Consider the following 17,929-nt stretch of genomic DNA (forward strand, 5'->3'; position numbering starts at 1 on the left):
TGCATATAAATGATTCTTTATGCCCTTCCCCCATGCAATGGGGGATGGAGCAGGGGGAAGTCCCCGCCCTCATGCAGGGAACGGGAGGTCAATGTATACTAGTCTTATTGCCAGATGCCCTGTGGCCATGGGGTGGGGAATAGGGGTCTACAGCCCCTTTCTTCTGGCATTGGTCCCCCTTCACCAAGTCACCGTGGTGGAGCTGGGGGGCTGGAGGCCCTAGGAGCTGAGGTAAAGACGGTTCTCTCCAGGGAAGGAAAGCTGCTCTCCCTGCCTGCCCACCGGCCGTCTCTGGATGAGTGTGAGGAGCTGCCAGCGGGTACTGAAATGTCATCCAGGTGTCTCTACCCAGTGGGCAGTGAGGCCAGACAATGTCTCCAGCTTGAGGCTACCCACACAGATCCTCGGTGACGGGGGCAGCATGCCCCAAACACCTTGTCCAGCTGGTACCTCCAGCAGCCATGAGAGCTCTTCTCTGACTGATGCATTGACTCAAGATCCCTGCTCCTGGAGTCCAGTTCAGACTGTAGTGACCCTCATGACAACCTCTCGGCCAGAATGGGAGCTGGAACGGGCATCTGGTGGCCGCAGCTGCCCAAGGAGGTGCAAGATTGTATAACCGCAGCGCTGAGGCAAGAGCGTCCGCATGCGCTGGGCAGCTGGGGGGCGGCTCGTGGCCCCAGAGGTGGGGCCCGTCCGTGAGGTCCTGGGGCCTGGCTTCCCTGCCGTCCCTCCCCCTGCATCTCCTCCTATGTCCTTGGTCTTGTCATAATTTAGGACCTTCCACTGCTGGTTCACTGCCTGCCAGCGCTTGAAGATGCGGTAGACAGAGGAGCCTTCATGGATGATGAGGCCTGAGCAATAGGGATAAGAAATCCAGGGTTAACTGTGGCCTAGATCTAGGCCAGAGGTACTTAAGCAAGCATTTCTTCAGAGTGAGAAGATACAGTTGCAAAGGGCCCTGGAGAAGCAGGGAAGTGGGTTGAGGGGGCACCAGGATAGCACTAAAGGCTACAGTGGCAGAAAATAAAGCCAGGAAACTGAGGGGATGGGCAGGGGAGTTAGGTGTGTAAGAGGAAGATACAGAGCAGATAAAGGAGAGAGAGGTGCCCTCACCTATGCAGACGACATCCATGAAGCCATACATGCCGTAGCAGATCTGAAAGAGCAGATCCTGTCGTTGCCACTTGGCTGAAGGGCTGAGTGAGGACCAGATGAGCCAGGAGATGCTGGCAACCAGGAAGAGCGAGCCCAGGACTATGGCAGCAATCTGGACCTTCTCGATGACCGTCAGGGAGATGGCCTGCCACTGTGTGGGAGAAAGGGCTCCAAAGAGTCCCAGAAAGGGATGGAGGGCCAGGTGATGGGTGGCCCTGAAGAGCAGGGTGCTCCAGGAACCTTCCCTAAAACTTTCAGGCAGGATCAACATCTGTCTTCTCTGTGCCTTGATTAAATCTAGAATGTGGCACTTGTCTGACACCATTTGTCTGTCTTACTTTAGAAAGGCAGGATTGGGCAAGTGCTCTGAAACCAAAACATCTAGATTTGAATCCTAAATCTTGACTCCATCACTTACTGGCTAAGTAACCTTGGGTAAGTTTTCAAATCTTTGTGCATCAGTGTCCTCGTTTGTAAAAGGGGATAATAATAGTATCTAATAAGATTATTGTGAAGATTAAGAGTTAATACACACCAAAACTTGACACAGAAAACACTACATATTTGCTATCATCATCAACATCATTTTTTCTTTTCTTTTTTTTTTTTTTTTTCCTTCGAGACGGAGTCTTGCTCTGTTGCCCAGGCTGGAGTGCAGTGGCTGTGATCTCGGCTCACTGCAACTTCTGCCTCCCGGGTTCAAGGATTCTCCCGCCTCAGCTTCGCGAGTAGCTTACAGGCACGAGCCACCACGCCTGGCTAATTTTTGTATTCTTAGTAGAGACGGGGTTTCACCATGTTGGCCAGGCTGGTCTCAAACTCTTGACCTCGTGATCCGCCCGCCTCGGCCTCCCAAAGTGCTGGGATTACAGGCGTGAGCCACCGCGCCCAGCATTTTTTTTTTCTTTTCTTTTCTTTCGTTTTTCTTTTTTTTGTGGCGGGTGGGGAGTGGTGATTGTCCCAGTGCCTAGAACAGTGCCTGGAATATAAGTGGCACCCAATAAATATCTCTGTGAATAAATTAAGGGCTTAGGAAGGATATACAGACACACAGGAGACTGTGGTAACTGGCGGGGAAGGGTGGCTTTGGGAAAAGAGTAAATGAAATAGGCTTCCTGGAGGGTCCCTGAGTCCAATAGCTAAAAGGTCCTCGCCCAATCTCCGAGTCCTCTCCTTGCACCTCACCTGCAGTGGGTTCTTGGTGCTGATCGCCAGGACCTGGTACTTGAAGTAGCAGAGCTCACAGCTCCAGGAGCCCCTCTCGCTGATCCAGCGGATGAGGCAGGGCTGATGCGTGCAGCGCACTGAGCCGTCGCAGCGGCAGGGGCTCAAGAGCTCCCCCTGGAGGAAGAGTGAGGAGGGGCCCTGTCAGCCATCACCACCCCGACCCCACTCAGCCGCGCTCTCCGACAGGGAAACCTCCTCTTCAGGTCACTTTCCCACCTTAAATAACTCAGGCCTTTCACCCAAGACAGGGCAAGAGGCTAAGTAAGGCTGCAACAGAAAAGAAGCTTCCCTTGGAGATCAAGGGAAACTTCCCATACCAAAGAGATGAAAGATGGAAAGGGATGGGGGGATTAGAGGGGAGAAGGACTGGGTCTTCTCTTTTCCTAGAATTTGGGATGGGTAGTCTTTAAGACTTCTCAAAAGAAAGACTTCCTCTTAGGATCTGGAGGGAGGGGAGTGTTAGAGCTTCTGAGCCATGCTTTCCTTCCCCCACCCCATCATTGTAAAGTTACTTCACAGATCTGGCGCAAACTGGGATGGGTTATGGTCCTCGGTTTCCACGTACTAAAAAGGGGAGAAATCGCGGAGGTGGGAGTGAAGGGTGTTTCCCTTTAATCATGGAATCAATTCTCACTACACAGAGACACCCCCTGGCACTATTCTGGGACAACTTTGCCCATAAAATTTTAACAAAGAATACTCTTTAGAATGAGATAGAAAGTTGCAGAATGGGAAGTGAAAAAAAGTGCCCCACGGGGAGAAATACTGAGCTAAGCAAGGGCGCTGGCTGGGCCCCTCCCTTCAAGGGGGGCACAGAAGCACTCTCCTTTCTGCCCACCTGCAAGAGAACAGGTCCCCTTAGCTTACGGAGACCCTGGGGCGAGGGAAATAGGAGAGAACAGCAGTCCCTGTTAATGGGTGAGAGGGATTTTGCGCTCTCCGGGGAGAAAGCCCCACCCCTTCCTGGGGACCCTTGACCCTCCGACACAAACAAGCGCTCCAGGAGTCCCCTGCCAGCCCCTCGGCCTCACCCCATTCCCACTCCGTGTCCTGGGGCCCGCCCAGCCTCCTTAGGCGCCGCGCCTGCTCGCGGTCTCCGCTGACACCCCAGGTGCGCGCCCCCACCCTCCGCGCCCGGCCAGGTGCCCAGGCCTGACCTGCTCCGGGCCCTGGAAGCAGATCCGGCACTGAGGGGTTCGGAGTCCGCTGTCCAGGCTACTGCTGAGCGACAGGGCGTCCAGCGCGCCCGGGGGCGGCAGCGGCGGCGCGGGCGGCGGCAGGGGTCCGGCCCGCGGCTCCTTGTCGCCGGCCAGGCCCCGGGCCCGCGGCTCCGACCCGTAGTACTCCTCCTCGTCGCCGTCGCCGTCCCGGGTGGAGCAGCCAGCGAAGGGCGCCCAGCCGCAGCCGCCTCCCCGGCCCCCCCGGGGTTGCGGCTCGGCCCGGGGCCGCCCCCCGCCTGTCAGCACCAGCAGCTTCAGCTCGTTCAGAAACATGCGGAGCCGAGACTTGAGCATCGTCCGGACACCTGGGGCGGGGGGCAGCGTGCAAGGGGGGCTCGCTAGCGGCGGGGGGAGGGAAGAGGACAAGGCCGGGAAGGGGGCGCGCGCTAGAGAGCCGAGCCGGGCCGGGGTCTTCGGGGCCTGCGACAGCCGTTCACTGCTGCCACCGCCGGGGCTCCGGTGCTTGCGGGGCCGAGCGGGCTGGCGGCCCGGGGGCGGCGGGGTGGGCGGCCATGGCCAGGGCAGGGGGCGGGGAGGGGGGCTCAGGGTGCCGCACCCCGCGGGTCTGGGTCTGGAGCGGGCCGGGCCCCCGGGGTTACGCGCCCGGGTCCTCCTGCGGCGGGGCCGCCCCCCATCGCCGTTCTCTCGGTCCCTGTCCCCCTCCGGCTCCGGGATCAGGCTTGGCTCGGCCCGTGCGCTCGGCGGTGGCAAATGGCGGCTCCTTCCGGCGGCGGCGGCGGCGGAGACCCCCCCGGAGTGGCGGGCGGGCGGGGCGGGCGCCGGGGAGCGGGTGAAGGATGGAGGGAGGGGCGGGGCGGGGAGGGGGAGAGGAGAAGGGGCCGCGGCTGCGCATCCCCGCCCTGCCCCGCACGAGCAGGTGTCCCCAGGGGCGGGGGCAAGTGTGGGAGCCCGAGGAGGGTGGAGGAAGGGGAGTGGCCAAGGAAGGGGAGTGTGCACACGAGTTGACTAGGTGTGTGTCTGGGAGTGGGGGATGAGCGGGTGAGCATGGAAGGTGAGTGGTCAAATGACGCAGGTGTACCAGGGAGGGTGAGGCTTGTGCAAAATGGGAATGTGCAAAGAAAGAGCTGTGCAAGTGTCGGAGGTGTGAGGGAGGTACATGGGCAGGGGTGGGACTCAAGCAATATACACTTTACCCAAAGGGCTGAAAAGTGTGATCGATGGGGACTGGGAAAGAGAGGTGTGTAAGGAATGGAATCGGATTGTCTGAGAAACAGAAGCTTGTGATTGTAATGTGTGAAGGAGGTGAGGGAGGGAGCAGGGGAGGTAGGCGTGCTAAAGGGATGGGAGTGTCTTTCCTGGTACTCTCCTGCCCTCACCTCCACTACACTGAAGTGAACAATACACACACTTACCCCTTTCCTTTTATGGAGACTTCACTCTGAGACCAAGTTCTACCCCCATCACATTTTTTTCTTCCTTACACTTACATTCTCCCTCTCCTCCCCTTTGCAAAGCTGAGGGAAAAGGGATTCCAGGGGAGCTCATTGGGTCAAACATACTGGGAAAAAATTTAATTAGTGAAAGAGTAATTAACAGAAGAAGGGAGGGGACAGAGCCTGGGACAGACTGCCAAATTAAGGTTCCTCAATAGAAAGTGATGGAGAGACAGTAATGTTCCCATGAAGTATTCAAATGTTTTGGATGGACTAATGAATGAATCAGAAAAAGGGGCTGGGACCCAAGCAGACAGAGAGGACGTCTTCTGTTGCAAAGACAGTAAGCTGTGAAGGTCTTATGTGGAAGCTGAGGCTGAAGTGGGGAATGCTGGTGTGGGAAGGGAGTTTGAAAAACTCACAGACAATTATCTTAGCCTTCCAGAAGGCTTACAAAGCACCCACCCCTAGCAAGGTAGCCAATAAAACATTCACCTCTTGAGCCCCTTAGTCAGTTCAGTCCTTGAGGTTTTTCTTACTAGTGTTCCAGCTGCCCTTGCCAGGAGGGGCCCAGGGCTACAAGTATCAGGATGGAAAGAGGAGGCATCTGTATTAATATGTATTCCATTTTGCTCTAAGTCATGGTTTATATTCATCTTCTAGTTTGAACTCTTATATTCTCAGCCAGATGGTTAAGGAAAACAGAAGTTAGAGTGGAAGGAGTGGCAAATAGGGTAATAAAATGGCTTTAGATTTTAGACAAATTCTCACAAATGAGACACTAACCGCTTTCCTCCTTTACTCCCATACCCCCAAAGGGCTGGGAGATAAAGACCTTGGAGCCAATAAAACAAAGTAGGAGAAATCTACTTGTGTCTACCTAGGTGTCTGGGCAGACGCCATTTGGGAACAAGTGTGTTCTGGACAGTGCTAAGTGCTAAGAAAGTGGCACTAGGGAAAAAGAGGGAAGCACAATAACTCCAAATGAGCAGTCACAAGGTTTGCAGAAGGGGACATGTCATTTTCATTCATTGTGGTGGTCTGGAGGGTGCAGGGGGTGTGGTGGTAACTTTCTTGCACATGTGCAATCCTGTATCCGTCTTATATATGACATGTGATAAATATCATATACATACATATATACATAGAAGCATATATGCACACATACAAATATCACATAATCATAGAACCTTCCTACTGGAAAAAAAACAAAAAACTTAAAAGGTCAAGTATTCCTGTCTCCTGCTCATCAATAACTTCTCTACCAGATGGCCTCAGGTCTTTGCATTAACACTCCCAGGGAGGTTTGGAAGTTGGAAAAGTGAGAGGATTACCTTGTCACTGAGCCTGTTGGATTACTGTATTAATCTGCCTTCCGTCATCCTTTAATCGTAGTTTTGCCCTCAAATGGGCATTGTTTACTCCCTATTTTAGAAGACCCCATTGTTGGCTACATCTTTATAGATAGTCGTACCACTACTTTAAAGGGCCAGTGACAGACACCAAAAACAAAATAAAAACCCACATACACACTGGAAGCAAGCACTCAGTAAAATGTTGTAGAATTAATGAATGAAACAATGACACAAATGAGAGTATGTTTTCTCATGGTGGAGCGAAAAGGTGACAGCATCACCTCTGGCACCCCAACTCCCACCCCCTCCCCAATGCAGACAGGCTGAAAGACCGGTAGTGAGACTGGAGTTCAGCCTTCAGACCGGTAGTGAGACAATCCTTCAGCCGGGAGTTGGGCTCTGGGTGGCCTAGGTTGCCATGGCACCGCCTCGGGCTCCACCCTCTCTTGTCCCCCTCACAGCTCCCCCCTGCAGCGGGGGTTGTGGCAGCCAGTCACGTGCCCGCCGCGTAGCCACACCTCTGCTCCTCAGAGCAATGTCAAGCGGTCACGTGTGATAGCAACAGATCACGTGGCTGCCATCGCCCCTCCGCCCCCTTACACTTTTCGCCCTCCTCCCAGTCGAAGCACCTCCTGTCCGCCCCTCAGCGCACGGGTGGCGGTCACGTGCCCAGAACGTCCGGCGTTCGCCCCGCCCTCCCAGTTTCCGCGCGCCTCTTTGGCAGCTGGTCACATGGTGAGGGTGGGGGTGAGGGAGCCTCTCTAGCTTGCGGCCTGTGTCTATGGTCGGGCCCTCTGCGTCCAGCTGCTCCGGACCGAGCTCGGGTGTATGGGGCCGTAGCAACTGGCTCCGGGGCCCCGATAACGGGCCGCCCCCACAGCACCCCGGGCTGGCGTGAGGTAAGTGCAGTCCCTTCCCAGGAATGAGAACCAGTGCCCGCCCCCCTCAAAGCTTTCCACGCGTTCGTTTCGCGAGCTGGTTATGGAAGGGTCGCTCAAGGGCGGGAAGTGGGGCCTTTGTGGTCATGGGAAAGTATAATTTTAGGGACTGAGGTGTAGGATCTTCGATGCAAGGCATGTGTCATGTGTGATCTTTGTGCGGGGCGCGATTGTCCCAAAGGAAAAAGCGTTTTCTATTGCAGGGCCTCACGTGGCTGGAGGGGTTGGTATTGAGTCATTGTGTTATCTCTGGGGCCGGCCCCAAGGAAGACTGGGAGCGGGGGATGGGATGCTGGTGGTGTTCTTTGTGCTTTTTTTTGGGAGTCCCTTTGTTGCTGCAGGCTCATACCATCCTAACTCTGTAAGCGACTTTTGGTGATAGGAGTCTGTGATTGTAGGGTCTCCCTTGATCTGAGAATGGCTACCTCTCGATATGAGCCAGTGGCTGAAATTGGTGTCGGTGCCTATGGGACAGTGTACAAGGCCCGTGATCCCCACAGTGGCCACTTTGTGGCCCTCAAGAGTGTGAGAGTCCCCAATGGAGGAGGAGGTGGAGGAGGCCTTCCCATCAGCACAGTTCGTGAGGTGGCTTTACTGAGGCGACTGGAGGCTTTTGAGCATCCCAATGTTGTCCGGTGAGAAGGTGGTGGAGGGTTGGGCGTGGGGAGTAAAGGGAAAAGACAGCCTATAGGTGGGGTGTGATGATCTGTAGAGAAGTGGGGACCCTGAGGAAATAATGAGAGGCCATGTTGGGTTAAAGGGGATTGAAAAGTGAGCATTTACTCTGGTCAGGCTGATGGACGTCTGTGCCACATCCCGAACTGACCGGGAGATCAAGGTAACCCTGGTGTTTGAGCATGTAGACCAGGACCTAAGGACATATCTGGACAAGGCACCCCCACCAGGCTTGCCAGCCGAAACCATCAAGGTGAGTGGGGTTGGTAGGCATTGAGAGGTGGATTGGGACCTTTGTAGTAGAACCTTCTGGGATTTCAGGTATGGTGCCTAGTTTCCAGTGCACCTGTACCTCCCCTTTGAAACTAGGATCTGATGCGCCAGTTTCTAAGAGGCCTAGATTTCCTTCATGCCAATTGCATCGTTCACCGAGATCTGAAGCCAGAGAACATTCTGGTGACAAGTGGTGGAACAGTCAAGCTGGCTGACTTTGGCCTGGCCAGAATCTACAGCTACCAGATGGCACTTACACCCGTGGTCAGTAGAAAGATGGTACCAAAATGGGTTCTGGTTGGGAGTAGGAGAGTGATTGCCCGTAGCAATTGAGAAGTCATGTGCTTCATGTGTTCAGTCAAGCAAGTTGTGTTTCATGGTAACCCATGGGGTCCCCATCCATTCTTCCTATTCCCTTTAGGTTGTTACACTCTGGTACCGAGCTCCCGAAGTTCTTCTGCAGTCCACATATGCAACACCTGTGGACATGTGGAGTGTTGGCTGTATCTTTGCAGAGATGTTTCGTCGAAAGTATGGGACCCACATACCCTGGACTACCTTGAATTCCCCAAATCGCTTGTTCATAAACCACATCCATACCTTGCCCATTCTTTTTTTTTGAGACCAGGGCTTGCTGTGTTGCCCAGGCTGGATTGCAATGGCATGATCACAGCTCACTGCAGCTTCAACCTCCTGGGCTCAAGTGATCCTCCCATCTCAGCTTCCCAACTAGCTGACACTATAGGCACGCACCTCCATGCTTGGCTAGTTTGTTAATATTTTTGTAGAGATGGGGTCTCAGTATATTGCCCAGGCTGGTCTTGAACTCTTGCACTCAAGCAATCCTCCCACCCCTACCTCCCAAAGTAGCATAAGCTACTGCATCTGGCCCCATTCTTTTACTTGCGTACTACTAACTTGCCCATAGCAGAAAGCTCTGAAATGTTCTGGAATTAGGAACTTCATATCCCTTTATTCTCTTTATTTTTTATTTATTTATTTTTTGAGATAAGGTTTCACTCTGTCACCCAGGCTGGAGTGCAGTGGCCCAATTACAGCTCACTGTAGCCTCTACCTCCTGGGCTAAATCAATCCTCCCATCTCAGCCTCTTGAGTAGCTGAGACTACAGGTGCACGCCACCATGACTGGCTTTTTTTTTTTTTTAGATGGAGTCTTGCTCTGTCGCCAGGCTGGAGTGCAGTGGTGGGATCTCTGCTCACTGCAACCTCCACCTCCCAGATTCAAGCAATTCTCTTGACTCAGCCTCCCGAGTAGCTGGGACTACAGGTGCGCGCCACCATGCTCAGCTAATTTTTGTACTTTTAGTAATGACAGGGTTTCACCATGTTGGCCAGGATGGTCTTGATCTCTTGACCTCATGATCCACCCACATCAGACTCCCAAAGTGCTGGGATTACAGGCGTGAGCCGCTGCACCTGGCATTTCTTTTTTCTTTTTTTTTTTTTTTAAAGAGACAAGGTCTTGCTTGCCCAGGCTGATCTAGAACTCCTGGGCTCAAGCAGTCCTCTCACCTCAGCATCCCAAAGTGCTGGAATTATTGGCCTTTATTCCCTATACTTCCTATTTTGAGCCACTAAGCAGTAACCATTCAACTAAGATATCTTTGAAAATGACTGCTACCTTATATCCCTTCTCACCTTAGGCCTCTCTTCTGTGGAAACTCAGAAGCCGACCAGTTGGGCAAAATCTTTGAGTAAGTGACCAACATGGGAGAAAAAGATTTTCTATTCCGAGTCCTCTTTCTGCTGAACCCAGGATGGCAACTGGCTCTGCCCATGGGGATGGGAACTGGAGGACCCTCCTGACCAGAGTTCTCCTGTCCCCCACAGCCTGATTGGGCTGCCTCCAGAGGATGACTGGCCTCGAGATGTATCCCTGCCCCGTGGAGCCTTTCCCCCCAGAGGGCCCCGCCCAGTGCAGTCGGTGGTACCTGAGATGGAGGAGTCGGGAGCACAGCTGCTGCTGGTACTGGAGATGGCTGTGGGCATAGGGAAAGAAATAGAGACTGGGGGAAGAAATAGAGCAGTATGCAGGGCCCTGGCCACTGTGGTTAATGAAACTTGGTTGGTAGATGGGCTGTAGTTTTTATTACAGCTGCAAATAGCCACCCACAGAGAAGGATATAGAAGAGAACCCATCCTGGCTGGGCACGGTGGCTCACGCCTGTAATCCCAGCACTTTGGGAGGCCAAGGTGGGCGTATCACCTGAGGTCAGGAGTTCGAGACCAGCCTGGCCAACATGGTGAAACCTCGTCTCTACTAAAAGTACAAAAATAAGCCGGGGGTGGTGGCACACGCCTGTAATCTCAGCTACTTGGGAGGCTGAGGTAGGAGAATCACTTCAACTCAGGAGGTGGAGGTTGCAGTGAGCTGAGATCATACCATTGCACTCCAGCCTGGGTGATAGAGCGAGACTCCGTCTCAAAAAAAAAAAAGAAGAAGAAGAAAAAAGAAGAAAGCTCATCCCAGGTATTGTTGTGGGTGGGCAGAAGTCTCTCTGTTTTCTTCATGGTTTTCTGACCTTTGCCTCTCCCCTCAGGAAATGCTGACTTTTAACCCACACAAGCGAATCTCTGCCTTTCGAGCTCTGCAGCACTCTTATCTACATAAGGATGAAGGTAATCCGGAGTGAGCAATGGAGTGGCTGCCATGGAAGGAAGAAAAGCTGCCATTTCCCTTCTGGACACTGAGAGGGCAATCTTTGCCTTTATCTCTGAGGCTATGGAGGCTCCTCCTCCATCTTTCTACAGAGATTACTTTGCTGCCTTAATGACATTCCCCTCCCACCTCTCCTTTTGAGGCTTCTCCTTCTCCTTCCCATTTCTCTACACTAAGGGGTATGTTCCCTCTTGTCCCTTTCCCTACCTTTATATTTGGGGTCCTTTTTTATACAGGAAAAACAAAACAAAGAAATAATGGTCTTTTTTTTTTTTTTAATGTTTCTTCCTCTGTTTGGCTTTGCCATTGTGCGATTTGGAAAAACCACTTGGAAGAAGGGACTTTCCTGCAAAACCTTAAAGACTGGTTAGTTACAAGGCCTAGGAAGTCAGTGGAGCCCCTTGACTGACAAAGCTTAGAAAGGAACTGAAATTGCTTCTTTGAATATGGATTTTAGGCGGGGCGTGGTGGCTCACGCCTATAATCCCAGCACTTTGGGAGGCCAACGCGGGTGGATCACCTGAGGTCAGGAGTTCAAGACCAGCCTGACTAACATGGTGAAACCCTGTCTCTACTAAAGATACAAAATTAGTCAGGCGTGGTGGCGCACACCTGTAATCCCAGCTACTTGGGAGACTGAGGCAGGAGAATCGCTTGAACCCGGGAGGCAGAGGTTGCGGTGAGCCGAGATCATGCCATTGCACTCCATCCTGGGCAACAGAGCAAGACTGTGTCAAAAAAAAAAAAGAATATAGATTTTTAAATGGCTTTTACTTTTATATTCGCTAAACTTTCTCAAACTGGATCCTGCTTATTACAGGAAAGAGTTCTTGGTTGTTTTCTCCTTGGCTCTATCCCTGATTTACCCTTAGAGCCACACCAGGGTATGTTGAGGTGATCCAGTATATGGATGGAGGAGGAAGGGAAACAGCTAAGAATGACTCCAGCCCCCATCCTATGCACTCATAGAAGCTTCCCATATCCTCTTGGAGAGAGAGGGAGAAAGTTTTTCCTTTTATTCCTTATAGTCTGGCTCCCACTAAAATATGTCAAGGCATAAAGTCTTGCTATTCCATCAATTTTAGAGGATGTGACAAGGGGCCTTTCCTTTTTCTCAAACCAAAACGGTTACAGACCCTAGATATTCCCTAAGGGAGGAAGAGAAAGCTTAGAGCAGAAGAAAAGTCAGAAGGATCCAAAGTCTCATAGAAAGGCACTGGGGTTGGCTCTAGGATCCTTCTGATTCCGAAATCTCATTGCTAGCCAAACACCAAGGATCTGTAGGAACAAAGGGAGAGAGATAAGTATCAATTAATTCTCAGTCTCAAGTTAAAAAGGATGTGTGTGAGGGAACTGGAGAATGTTACCTCTGTAAAGCTAAAGAAGAGTCCAACACCCCCTAGGATTTTCAGGGCTTCATCTGAATGCTTAAGAAACTTTTCTCCACACATCTGGCATGTGGGGCTCTGGCTCTTGCAGATCTGAGGATAAGATGTGAAGAATGCAAAGTTGTGAATGTAAAGTTGCTAGTGACTAATACCTATGCCAAATGTCCCTAGAAACTTTACTGTTATCTGACCAGTGTCCTACAAACTAAAATCCTACTTGGCTAATTTCCCAGCCTCTATCCACCCCCACCTCCCACCAACACACAGCCCCAATACAAGAGGGCTTGTAGAGAGAGAAACAATGACATTCAAACTAAATTTGCCAACTTGGGCATTGTCCTTACCCAGTTTCCTACCTCCCCTGGCTGCTACACCACCCCCAACACACTCACTGCAGTGCAGAAATCATAATCTTGTTGATACAGGGTTGTGAGGTTGAATAAGCCACAACAATCAAAACTTCTTTCCAGTTCATCCCGAGTCTTGTTGCTCATGACCCACCAAGAAGCATTGATGACATCTGTCTGAAAGATATGGATAGAGGGAAATTAAGTCTCCCTACATCCTGTTATCAGTTCAAGTGCCTCAATTTCCCTAGCCCAGCAAAGGAAGTCAAACAGAAGCATAACGGTGTGCAACAATTATAGACACGATAAATATCTACCTTTTGAGGTTCTCTAGATCATCCTCATGGAAAATTAACCAGACATCCCAGAGGAAGCAAATAGCCCAAGAGGCCAGAAGCAGTGCACCTAAGGATGATCTTTGGGTAGTTGGGGCCAGACTAAGGAAGGAGTTCGAGGTTAAGAGGAAAATTTTAAAAAGCAAGTAAGTACTTGAAAGGGTACTGTCTTACCTGTTTGCTTCGGTTAATAGCCAGACATGAGCAAGAGATTACAAATTGGAAGATGAAGACCAAACCAAGGATGATCATGTACTGAGAGGAAAGGTTATGGAAAAAAGTCCTAGATTCCTTTATGTTTCATCTATAATAACTGTCTGGTCTCATCTGTTCATAGAACTTACACCACCATGTCAAATTGAAAGCAATAAAATCAGCTCTTGTTTCGTAGATTATGGGACAGGGCAGGGCAAGGAGACGTGTCCAAGATCCCTGAGGTCCCCTACCCTTCTAACATCTTCCTTAGATGACAGCCCTCCCAAGCCCCCGGTTGCCCCCATCACTTCAGGTCAGGATACAAAGAACAGCAGGACTTGGTGGTGGTTGACAGCACCCACCAGTCCAGCCACTGCAATAAGGAGAAGGAAGACTCCCACAGCAATGACTCCGCCGATGATGTGGATGCTGGACACCAGACCCAGGCCCTTGCCCCAAGCAGCCACTCCAATGAGCAACAAGCTCACCAGCTACGAAGAAAGAGCAGGATACATCTCAACAATTCTAGCATGCGGCACAGCCCAAGGCCATACAAGAGGACTTGGGAGCGGGGCAGGGGGAAGGAATAATGGAATAGTGTGTGAATGGGAGCTGGGGATGGTGCTATCCGCACCGGGAGCATCCCTAGGCACTCCCAAAGGTTAGAATGGCTAGGATGGGGGGGAGGGGGTGGCAGGGATGGTAGTATGAATGCGAAAGATGAACCCTCAGGATCATCCTATCACTTCCAGTTTGGGAGAAACTGAGGTTCACAGGAAGGAGGTATGGAACTTACGCCCACGGCCTTCAGTTCATTCCCCCACCCCCAGACAAACCCCCTTAATCAACCGGAAGTCTCCTCTCTCCCACGGAAGTCCCCAGGAATTCCCTCGTCGCCGGAAGTTCCTGGGAATCTTCCCGGAACCCCCATACGCCCCTCTCCCCACCGGAAGTACCCTAGAGATTCTCCCCACGGGGCCTTTCCGCCTTGAAGCTTCCCCCACCTCCAAAACCTCACCATGTAGACCACGTTGAGAGCGCAAAGCGCATTCTTGGAGCAGGCAAAGCCGCCACAAACCATCTCCCCAGCTCTGGGGACCCAAGTGGTCCCAAGGACTTGGGGGGAGGGTATTGGGGACCGTCTTCCAGGACCCCGACAGCTTCTGTCTCTTTAAATCGAGGCCAGCCAAACCCAATTCTCTGCGCCTGCACCGTCCCTCCCCTGCCTCTGGATTGGCGAAATGCGTGGCTAATCCTGGACGTCCAAGGCCTGCACGCCAATCAACCCGCATTACGTCACCGACCCGCCTTCTGTCCCTCTCCTTTTGTTTTTTCATTGGACGAAACTTAAAACTAGGGGCAGGGTTTCTAGAGACTCTCTTAGGGACTACAGCCTAAACTCCAAAAGCTTAGGTTGAAAGCTGAGCTTTCTGTGGTCGGAGTTAGGAGAGGGCTAATTCGAGAGAGACGGCTCTGGAGGAACTTAGGTGAAGGGGAGACGGCGGGAGGGGCGGGTAGGGGGCCGCTCTGAGAGCTGGTCAAAAAGGGCTCCGCCCGTAGAAGGAGGGCCCTTCCCCACCCCCTTCCCCCTGTTCTGCAGTGACCTCACGATGACGCCATTGTTTTGTTATTGCGTCACGCTTGGGAACACCCAAAGGAGCCACATATTGAGCTTATTTAGCCCGGCCACAGAGTCCGCGGGTTGGACACAGCAACACCCAGCAAATCATCACACGTTTGTGTGTCCGCTAGTACCCATGTCCTGTTCCATATCTCCTCCTAAAGGGGTGTGAATATACCAGAAATTCAGTGTGGAAATAGCGGCCTCAGGCCAGAGCATTCCTGTATGTGGCATTGCCACAAGTGCACAGAGGGGTGTGCTCAGCATTTTCAGAGTACACGCCTGATCTAGGGCTTGCAAAAAACGGCAGGCAAAAGGAAGAGTCTCATTTAAATAAATATAAGTGGAAGGAGCCTCCACCTTTTCACTTGGGGGTAGGCTGATCAATAACTTTATTATCTAGTAAGTGCTTTGACAAACCGTCCTTTTCACGGGGGTAGGGAAAGGCATAATCCTTCTCTTCCCCAGGAGAAAGAAACAGTAGGAACGAAAAAGAAAACCCTCCAATCAACTCAACAGAATGATTTAAGTTTGTGTGTACTTAGATTCTATAGACTTACTGCCACACTCAGATTGCCACTTCCTAGCTGCGTAACCTTTGGCCAGGCACTTAGAAACTGTCTGTGCGTGTTTCCTCATCTGTAAATTGGGGATAAATAACAACACACCCTACCTCTTGGGTTGTAAGAATTAAATGAGTTAATATATGTAGAATACTTAGAACAGTACCTGGCATATAGTAAACACTCAATGTTAGTTATTACTTTTCAGGTCATTTTACAGGTTCCTGTGGGCAATTCCAACCTCAATTCCCTTATCTTTAACTACACAGTATTTATATAAACTCTTACAGAAATTAATACCAAAAAGGTATGCAGGAGAATAGATGTTTGACAGGGCAAGAGAGGTGTTTGGGTCTTGAAACAAGGTAATTAAGTTATTATCATTATTCTTATTTTGAGACAGAGTCTCCCTCTGTCGCCCAGGCTGGAGTGCAGTGGCGCGATCTCAGTTCACTGCAACCTTCACCTCCCAGGTTCAAACAATTCTCCTGCCTGGCTCAGCCTCCCGAGTAGCTGGATTACAGGTGCCCACCACCACACCCAGCTAGTTTTTTTGTATTTTTAGTAGAGATGGGGTTTTGCCATGTTGGCCAGGCTGGTGGCGAACTCCTGACCTTAGGTGATCTGCCCGCCTCGGCCTCCCAAAGTGCTATGATTACAGGCGTCCGGTGGAAACAAAGTAATTAGGTCAAACTACCCGCTACCTCCTACCTCCCACCCCCTCACTCCCCACCTCCATCCCCTTCCTACCCCAAGTACCATCTTCATTGTCTCCTTCAGTTCCTCATCTACCTTCTTTTCTTTGAGGTCCTAAATCAAGGGCAAGACAATGATATTAGAAGGGGAACTGGTTGACAAGCATTTTGGTTGTGTGGTGTAGTGAAAAGGGTATCAAAATTATAAGCAATCTGGGCTTTATGTGCTTGGTAAAAAATAAAAATAAAAATGTAAAAATAAAATCAGAAGACCTAAATCCATGTCTTTGTTTCACCTCTTAATGGCTTCTCTGAGCCTTAGTTTCCTTTTATGCAAATAGGGATAAATAATCCTACTCCTCAGGGCTGTCATGAGGATTATATGAAAGTATGTTGTAAACTATTAAGTGTTATAGTCATGTTAATTATTATGAAAGCGATTGGACACGGAACATGGTAGTTTTTGTCTTTTTATAGGTTACTTTCCTCCTTCATAACTGATTTTCCCCATAATCACTTGGCCTATTTATTTATTTTATTTATTTTTGACATGGAGTTTCGCTTAGTCACCCAGGCTGGAGTGCAGTGGCGTGATCTTGGCTCACTGCAACCTCCACCTCCTGGGTTCAAGTGATTCTCCTGCCTCAGCCTCCCAAGGTGCTGGGATTACAGGCATGAGCCACCACGCCTGGCCTCACTTGGCCCTTTTAAACAGGAGGTGGCCTCAGTGGGTAGCTGCCTGAAAAAGGGTTACATTGTAAGACATAAGGATACAGGGCTCATTGGGATGTGTAGAGAGGGCAATGGGTACAAGTGTATACTAGAATGCAGGGCTGTGAGGGTAACAGACCAAATGTGCATGAATTCCTGTGAGAGTTTGAAATCCGCAGGTCATCAAGAGTTTAGGATTGCACCTCGGACCTAGCTTGCCATATTCTCCCAGAACCAACACCCATCTTAATTAGCCACCTCCCACAGGAGGCCCTGGGACACTGTTAAGATTTCTCCATCCACCTGGCTGGGAAATCATAGCAGGGACTGGCTGGCAGGGTTGATGGGCCAACACTAGAGGGGGTGGGAGGTGCAGGAGGTAGTGCTGTCCCAGGCTGTGGGTTTGAAACTCACCAGTCAGGAAGTGAGGTCGACAGACGGAAGGGCGGGCAGGGGCGGGGAGTTCTGGGCACAGCAGAAGGGGCCTTCTGAGGTTTGGGGGCTGTAGGGCCATGGGCCTCAGGGCCAGAGGTGGTTGTTAGCCTGGCAAGACAGGTCTGGGCAACATGCATGCCCAGAGGCAGTTCGTTGTAGCTGCAGTGAGAGCAGAAGTCAGACGACATGAGGTGGCCAAGCAGGCTCTAAACCGCCTCAGGAAGCTGGCAGAGAGGGTGGACGACCCCGAACTCCAGGACAGCATCCAGGCCTCATTGGACAGCATTCGAGGTAAGAGAAAGGTCAGCCCTCAACTTGGGTGTATCGGGGACTAGCAGGTGCATAGAAGGGTTAGCTGTATCATATATCACTTCCCAGTCAGCTACTTCCTAGTCCCCAAGATGGGACTCTGGGAAAGAATACATTTAGGGAGGATGGAAAAAGACATGGGAGGTATCATTCTTTCTCTTTCCCTGCTCTGATCCTTCTCCCAGGAGATCAAAATACAGGTCCCTGTTGAGCTGACCTTCTTGGCAATGAAGAAATGTGTGAGCATGGGGAAGATAGGCTGTGACAGACTCATGGTAGACTTGTTCCCTGCCTGGGGAGTCCAGAGCAGGAAGCAGTCTGGGGCAGCAGGTTCTGGGACTGGATAATGAGTTCATTCCCAGGACCCACAAAGGATCAGTGACCTCTTGTTCTCCAGCTGTAGAGAGAAA

General features: G+C 51.4%; 3 protein-coding genes across 10 annotated transcripts in view; 1 reads left to right on the forward strand and 2 right to left on the reverse strand.

The window, feature by feature from the left end:
- On the reverse strand, nt 1-7,531 carry MARCHF9 (membrane associated ring-CH-type finger 9). The gene is made up of 7 exons (XM_003846114.5): nt 7,504-7,531; nt 7,170-7,329; nt 6,955-7,078; nt 3,543-4,571; nt 2,344-2,499; nt 1,117-1,309; nt 1-854 (listed from the first exon to the last, which is right to left on the reverse strand). Exons 1-7 carry the CDS (start codon nt 7,529-7,531, stop codon nt 520-522), a joined length of 2,025 nt encoding a protein of 674 aa, XP_003846162.4. The 3' UTR covers nt 1-519.
- On the forward strand, nt 7,115-11,175 carry CDK4 (cyclin dependent kinase 4). 4 transcript variants are annotated; one of them, XM_055095470.3, is made up of 7 exons: nt 7,115-7,253; nt 8,085-8,220; nt 8,337-8,504; nt 8,662-8,771; nt 9,905-9,955; nt 10,092-10,227; nt 10,802-11,175. In XM_055095470.3, the coding sequence occupies exons 2-7, from the start codon at nt 8,089-8,091 to the stop codon at nt 10,892-10,894; spliced, it is 690 nt and encodes a 229-aa protein (XP_054951445.1). In that variant the 5' UTR covers nt 7,115-7,253; nt 8,085-8,088; the 3' UTR covers nt 10,895-11,175. The 4 variants fall into 4 exon arrangements, with proteins under 4 accessions (XP_054951445.1, XP_063449453.1, XP_034791446.1 ...); XM_063593383.1 differs by lacking the exon at nt 7,115-7,253 and adding an exon at nt 7,692-7,927; XM_034935555.4 differs by lacking the exons at nt 7,115-7,253; nt 8,337-8,504 and adding an exon at nt 7,692-7,927.
- The window catches only part of TSPAN31 (tetraspanin 31), a 10,166-nt gene continuing 3,412 nt past the window's right edge, over nt 11,176-17,929 (reverse strand). The window contains exons 1-6 of one of the 5 annotated variants that reach the window (XM_003824841.7): nt 14,204-14,798; nt 13,509-13,676; nt 13,165-13,245; nt 12,701-12,832; nt 12,288-12,401; nt 11,176-12,198 (exon numbers count right to left, since the gene is read on the reverse strand). In XM_003824841.7, the coding sequence (XP_003824889.1) occupies nt 12,124-12,198; nt 12,288-12,401; nt 12,701-12,832; nt 13,165-13,245; nt 13,509-13,676; nt 14,204-14,266 (633 nt within the window). In that variant the 5' untranslated portion in view covers nt 14,267-14,798 and the 3' untranslated portion in view covers nt 11,176-12,123. Of the gene's footprint in view, nt 12,199-12,287; nt 12,402-12,699; nt 12,833-12,972; nt 13,072-13,164; nt 13,246-13,508; nt 13,677-14,189; nt 15,550-17,929 lie in introns of those variants that run through there. The other 4 variants (XM_008978471.6, XM_034935558.3, XM_034935556.3 and 1 more) reach the window with 4 other exon arrangements.

Source organism: Pan paniscus, chromosome 10 (assembly GCF_029289425.2).
Source record: "Pan paniscus chromosome 10, NHGRI_mPanPan1-v2.0_pri, whole genome shotgun sequence".
Classification (NCBI taxonomy): domain Eukaryota; kingdom Metazoa; phylum Chordata; class Mammalia; order Primates; family Hominidae; genus Pan; species Pan paniscus.